The sequence below is a fragment of the Lolium perenne genome, chromosome 7, assembly GCF_019359855.2.
Source record: "Lolium perenne isolate Kyuss_39 chromosome 7, Kyuss_2.0, whole genome shotgun sequence".
Taxonomy (NCBI): Eukaryota; Viridiplantae; Streptophyta; class Magnoliopsida; order Poales; family Poaceae; genus Lolium; species Lolium perenne.
The window spans coordinates 163,790,465-163,797,470 of NC_067250.2; the positions used below are offsets into that span (position 1 = coordinate 163,790,465).

The 7,006-nt window shown below is 45.0% G+C and overlaps 1 protein-coding gene across 4 annotated transcripts in view; it reads left to right on the forward strand.

Annotated features, from left to right (window-relative positions):
- LOC127300976 (probable sucrose-phosphate synthase 4) overlaps positions 1 to 5,560 on the forward strand; it is a 28,462-nt gene extending 22,902 nt beyond the window's left edge. The window contains exons 13-15 of one of the 4 annotated variants that reach the window (XR_007851742.1): positions 2,381 to 2,690; positions 4,955 to 5,044; positions 5,157 to 5,560. Coding sequence is in view for 2 of the 4 variants with exons in the window: in XM_051331174.1 (XP_051187134.1) it covers positions 2,381 to 2,654 (274 nt within the window). In the remaining 2 variants the exon portion in view is untranslated. The remainder of the gene's footprint in view (positions 1 to 2,380; positions 2,691 to 4,954; positions 5,045 to 5,156) is intronic. The other 3 variants (XR_007851741.1, XM_051331174.1, XM_051331173.1) reach the window with 3 other exon arrangements.
- The last annotated feature ends 1,446 nt before the right edge of the window (positions 5,561 to 7,006 follow it).

Consider the following 7,006-nt stretch of genomic DNA (forward strand, 5'->3'; position numbering starts at 1 on the left):
TACCGAAGTGGGAGCGGTAGTACTCCCGGTAGTACCGGTCGAACAAATTCGACCAAGCGGAGTGAGGCGCGGTGGTTGGCCAAGGCAGATCTTGCATGATGAACACAGAGCAAAAATCCTTTGATTTGGCGAGAGATTGATGGAATTGGAAGGGGAAAATGGGGAAGTAATAGATCAACACCAAAGACAACAGATATGTGGACCAAAACCACAAAAATCGCAACAAATTCGGAGATCCAAATTCGATCTATTTTTTGGTCGAAAATGAAGAGATTTGAGGTCAAATTTGTGGCAACCTAGAGCTGTGATACCATATGATGGGAAGCCTAAGCCTAATTATGTGGCCCGATCTCCCGAATTGACCAAGGGAATGAATGGGGTGAGGGATGGACATGAAGAGCGGGATGAACACACGCAACACAACCTGATACAATTCTGGTTTACTCTCGACAGACTGAACCATTGTACCGCATTATCACACAGGGGTACAATAGGTATTAAGCAAAGTATTACACAACTGTTGATTTCGAACGTTGTAGGCCGTCGATTTATCTTCGGGGCGGCATTACCGCTGGTAGCATTGTGATACTACTGCTGGAGTAGTACCGGTCTTTACGCTCGAGTGTACTGGGAGCATAAACGCGTTTGCCGGTAGCCTGGCTAGTACCATCCCAAGCTGGCCGGTATTGATCCTACCGCGCATGGCCGCGTGAAGCCTGGATGCTCCTGGACGATCGGTCACAAAGGACATGGGCTGGTGCTTGGCCTTGTCCCTCACGTGGCCTTTGTTGGCAGTTTTGTCAACCATGTATTGTTGCTTGGCTTGTCCCATGTGGCAAGCTCCATTCTCTTCTCCTCTTCTCTTCTCCCTATGGCTTGACATGGTGACCCCGGTCCTTCTCTCCTTGCGCGTCCATGATTCCCTCTCTTCTCTCCGCGTCCGTCGATCTCACTCAGTGGCTGAGCTAGCATGTAAGAGTTGGGTTCAAGTGAACCAAATAGATCTGTGCTAATCTAGACTAATTTTTTTTACCTAGCACCATTTATCACTCAGAAGTCGTTTGGAAGCCACGCTTTCATTTCGTTTGTAGCATTTTGAAATGAATACATTTACATTGTAATTCCAGAAATGGACACTTGTTTGGTTGCCACAGGAATTGCAAATGACAGCAGAATTTAATATTGAATTTGTAAATGGCTTCCATAGAGAAACGCAAATGACAGGTCTCAACTCGGAATCGTGTTTACCCATGGAGTCATTTTGCTGGATTTCCTAAATGAAATGACGGACCAATTCTGTGGCAACCAAACAGCCCACCTATGGAATTCCAAAATGAATTCCAGGATTCCAGGCCCAAATGATGGATACCAAACGACTTCTCAGTTAAATCCTGTTGTTTTGTAGAGATGAACCCATTGATTTATTTTGCTATCTTCGCCGCTGATCCCTCTCTTATCTCGGTGTCCGCCGACGTATCCCTACCATTGACAGACAACGAATAATGTAGTACTTAGTTCGCGAGTGTAAGCAATGGACTCGCGCAAAGGATTGAATTCACCTTCAATTGATATGTTTGCGTTGACGCGCATGATGTGGTGAAAACCGAAGGTTGCGATACATCACTTTTACTAGCCTCCTTTTCACTTCAAATCATCTCTCTGCAGCTTTCATGGGTTCTTTTGAATAAATAGCTTTTGGACATTTAGTTGATCTCGCAGTTGTGACTCGTAGACTACCCCAGATCGACTCATCGACTCGTCGACTCATAATCCTTGGGCATATCCAATCATGCACCCAATTCACGAATTGAACTGTAACATTATTATGCAATTCTAAGTTATGTGAAACAGCTTTCCCATCTATGTCCATCGGCTGGCACCGACGAGCCATTAGTGTCGCCTGTCGTATCCTGCATCTACATGCCGTACGCTGTGCTACTCAGCGCAATCAGCTACCCTAGCTACCCTGGACTTTCTTTTCTATCTACATGTTTATTTTAAAATCAAAAGCCCCTCTGACATACAATTCTTTGTTTAGTTGGCCCTTGAACCTCGGTTACAATGCTCGTGGGCTGCAGATCAGCTACACTTGCACAGCTTACCTAACAAAATTATTTGCCCTCAGTTTTCAGCAAGGCGAGAATGCTTTTGACTGCTGTTAGATTTAGGCCTTTCTAGTTTTTTTTTTTTTTCCTTTCCACCATGTCTTGGTTTGCTTGCCTACGATGCTTTCCTGCTTAATGAGAAAATATGATAGGCTTTTTCTTGTAGACTAAAAAATATTTCAGCATCACCGCCTTTTTAGACGAAACAACCAAATTGGCAACGACAAAAGTCATGAGTTGTTTTTCTTATTGTATGTTTGTTCATCTATGTGCAGGTACTTGTATATACGATGGGGGGTAGAGCTGGCAAACATGACAGTGGTTGTTGGTGAAAGTGGTGATACAGATTATGAAGGGCTACTTGGAGGCGTGCACAAGACCATCATACTCAAAGGCTCATTTAATGCTGCTCCAAACCAGCTTCATGCTGCCAGAAGCTATTCACTGGAGGATGTCATATCGTTTGACAAACCAGGAATTGCTTCAGTCGAGGGATATCTCCCAGATAGCTTAAAATCAGCTCTACAACAGTTCGGTGTGCTGAACTAAAGTGACAATCTTGCCATCAGCAGAACAGTTAAGTAGGTATGTTGAGGCACACTGTTAATATTGAATGCTACCCAGTGAACTTAACAGTCAACTCAATATTCAAACTGCCTAAGTCATGAGTATTCATTCATATCACCCCCGGCTCCCATGCTGCTCATGTGAGCAGAACCTGGGCGCCCAAATCTGATGAGGGACAGTAGTGAGAATAAAACAGAAACAAAATCCATTGCTTGTTTCTACACACTTCTACTATATTCTAGGTAATTTGGCCCTTTAGTCATATGTGTTGTAGTAGTTTCTAGAGTGTTCTAGTGTAACAATGTTGTTTGTGTTTGCTTTCGTAATTTTAAGTTGAGTTTTAATTAGTATTCTCTAGAACCTTCTAGCTATAAGTAGAACCAAGTAGTGGAAGCCAATGAGGCCTATAAATAGAGGTCCTCACCTCTAGCTATGGAATCGCACTATGTGCCCACTACCTACCAAATAAATGGAATCTTGTGTTCTTGTTAGATCTTGTGTGTTCAGAGTTTTGGACTAAACTCTTGATAGCCCCGTCCCTAGAGCGATATCTAGCTTACGCCCCTAGAGCCACAACGCAGCACGTTGAAGTGGTTCCTTCAACATTTGTGCTCACTGTAGCAACAAGGTGGAGTTGTTCCTCCACAACCGTGTGCTGCTTCAAAACCCTAGCTTCCCTGCCCCACCTCCCCTCCTAGCCCGTGCGTCGGCGGCGGGTTGCTCAGCCCATGCATTGACGGCGCAGCCATGGCTGCGAGATGCTCTGGGTCAGGCGCGTGATGTATTTCCTTGGCGGTGCTCCACAGTCCAGCGAGGTGGTGACCTAGGCCGCGTTCTGCAGTGTGGCTGCCCTGCCGCCGCGATGCTCGACGTCCTGCCACGGCAGAAGGCGCCCTCCTCGTGGTGTGGCTTCGGCGTCCTCTAGGTGCTGTGGCGGCATGGTGGCAAGCCTGACAAGACAAGGGCGGGTTTGCCTCTAGATCTGGCGATGGTGGGCCTTCCGGGCCGATGGGCCTGAGCAGGGTCTCGTTGGATTGGCAACTGTTTGCTGGTGGAAGTCCTGGTGGACCAGCGGGCTGTGGGGAGCATGTGGCGGCACCGAACAAAGGCTTGCTCCTGGCTTTGGCTGAGCAGGCTGCGACGTCGACTATGGGTGTCACCTCTTTCCTTAAACTCTTCTCCCGCCTCCTTCCTTAAACTCGTCTCCCACGCGCCATGCTCCTGGGGAAACCCAGATCAGGGCCTCTCGGATAGGAAGATGTTGGCATTTCATCGTCATGTCCCTCCTGGTGGCATTGTTCTTGGAGCTATGACCAGTGGTACATTGGTGGTGGTTGCTGGTGGTTGCGGTGCTCTTTTCGTTTCCTGCCGAGATATGCAGGCTGATCTTGCTGGTCGTCAAGTTAGCGACTTTACTTGCTCGAATTAGAGGAAAAGGGGGAAGGCCCAAATAATTCAACTGGAGCTCATTTGATGCCACAAGTTCGATCCATCCTGGATCACCTTGTTCCCTTGACACTCCCTTTAGGGGTGTTGGTTTCCTCCCTCCTTTAGGGGTGTTGGTGGGTGGTGACCAAGCGATCAAGTTCATAGAGCTTTGGCCTTGCTTGATTAGATGATGATGGAAGTGAGGTCTTGCTTCGTGTTGGCTAGATCAACTAGATCTTTGTTAGCAGGATCCGTCTCTTTCTCGTTGTCCCCTTTCTTTCTTGTAGTCAGGTTTGGTGTGGTTGTTGTTGTAGTAGCTGTTCTCTTCCCTTCTCTCTTGGAGAGGTTGGGCTGCTGCCGCCTCCTTTTTTCAATTTTGAGTCATCTGTACTCGTTTACTCCTCTTAATGAATGAAAACAGCACTAATTCTGCTTTTCATCGTTTTCTTTCTTTTCAAATTGCATGGTTAGAGATCTTCATATCAAAGAGTAATGTTGACTTGGCCTTTTAGTTTCTCTTTTTATTATTTTTAAATTGAAACTAAATAATAACAATGCAGCAACAGTATATCGTCGATCCAACTAACTTGTCCTTTCGCTGCCCCTTTCTTTATGTCTATGTCATAGATGTCATGAAATGCTTAATTCCTTTGCATAAAACGATGCAATGCTTTATTAAACTGATATGTGCATAAAAAGAGTACATCCAGGGACAATTATTTGCATTGGACATAATTCATTATTTTACATACAGATAGAAAACCAACTGGTATATGCATTTTACTTGCCTCCTGCCTTTTCTATTTGGTATATGAACTTGCTTACGTATGTCAGTCTCTCTTTTGGAATACAAGGATGTACAGAAAGTGCAGTCTCTATCTCTGTGGAGTCTTTGCATGTAAATGGTCCCAATTTGTCTCGGTTATTCTGGCATTGCAAATAAGGTTTGCTGCATAGAAGAAATATTTCTAAATTTTCTATGTATAATTTACTTTGGCATGATGATGGTATAATTTTGGCACGATCTTTGATGATTTATCATTACATTCTAAACAGAGTATCTATTCTATGTGGTCCAGATCGAGAAATGTGCAGCAAGGCTTGTCTTCGCTGTTTTACCACGTCTTGCATGGCAGAATAAGTTCTGGTTGAGGTTTACCTTCTACAACTCTTCTTGTAAACCAAAAGAATTTGGAGCTACGAACTTGGATCAGTTTTTTGTCCAAGGGAAAACTCAAGGCAATAATACTATTCTGTACCCTACCATCAGTCACAATAAAGCAAGATTGAACATCCTTCTTGAGATTCGTGAATGTTTTGTAAGACTAGTCATAGTGGGGAGTAATTTATATGTTGTTTCATGCATTGTATTATTTATTATCTTGTAAACCCATCTTGTTTTGGTGTGTGTGATGTTATTATGGTAACATAGCTAGTTACCACCCTATTATCTTTCTTCACTCATTGCGCTCCCATGTCACTAAAATATCTTAAAATATGTGATGTTAGTACCTACTAGTAAATGGGAACATGCAATGCATGTCTCTTATCAACAAAAGAAGATAACTTGTGAACAATATTCCTTAATAAGTTTGTATGCAAAATTTGCATGAGTCCACAAATAGATGTATCACAACCATTTGATCTCGAGGTGCGAATATTTCAGAATAGACAGCAACAACACAATATTACAAGTTCTCCGACGCCAAGAGACTGAGCAAGGAAAATCAGGAAGCGATCCAACACAAATATGAGAAGATGATCTTATAACTCAGCAACAGGTAAGACTGCAGAAAGTGATTCTATTGGCAGAGCTTCATCTTCCACACTGCTACTCAGACCCTGTGATGCAGCCCAACCTTCGGTCTTCACCGCATCATGTGCTTCATCGCTAAGACGGCACGCTAAGGTGAATCTTCTCCTTTACGCGTGCCTCGAATCGCCTATTTGGGACGATATACTACTTCATACTCCGTCATACCTTGATGATAGGAACTCGACGACAAGTACGGAGGGAAGGGAGGATGCCATGGAGACCCGAGGACGCAAGGCCGATGTCACGGAAGCATGGAAGAGAAGGAGGAAGAAGCGCTGGACGCTCCAGGCCGGAACTTCCGCCCAACATCGCCGGAACTTCCGCCCAGATGCTGTCAAGACTGAAGATGCTCGCACAGCAGAGCTGTGACCGGAACTTCCGCCCCTGATGGCCGGAACTTCCGCCCAGGACCGGAACTTCCGCCCCATCGAACCTCAGCCAGATCTCAGCCCACTTTGGCTTGTAACTTACCCCTTCATCCCCTTACCTATAAATAGGCACCTACCCCCACCTTCATGAGGGAGAGATGATGTTTAGATGAATTGGCTTATGCCTCTATTATCCCTTTGTGGATTTGGGAAACCCCCACCTTAGGTGTGATCATCTATTGTACCCCTCCTAATCCGGATCTTTTCCATTCTAGTAATTCTATCAATTGAGAATCTCTTGCTTTGCAACTCTATTCTTAGTTGGTCTTTTACTCTTTGGACTTCTATTTGGATTTGTCGATCTTTTGCAAGAGATTCTACCTTTGGTCTTTCTCTCGCAATTCTATCGGTTGGTGGTTCGGGCCAACGAGGATAACCGATTTGTGTGTGTGCGTGTGTTTGTATCGTGTTCTTCGCGTTCATCCACTTTCCCCGCGAATCCCCCTCCGCAATCACACTCACCCGGGTCAAACCGTGAAGATTGGGCACACCCTCGGGCTTAGCCCGCATCATATGGCATCAGAGCAAAGGTTGCCACGGATTTGACCCTCCGATTCCACCAATTTCGCCCAAAAATTTGCCCAAAAAATTTTCCCCAAAAAATAGCTCGAATTTGGATCTCAGAATTTGTTGCGTTGTTTGTGGTTTTGGTCCACAGATCT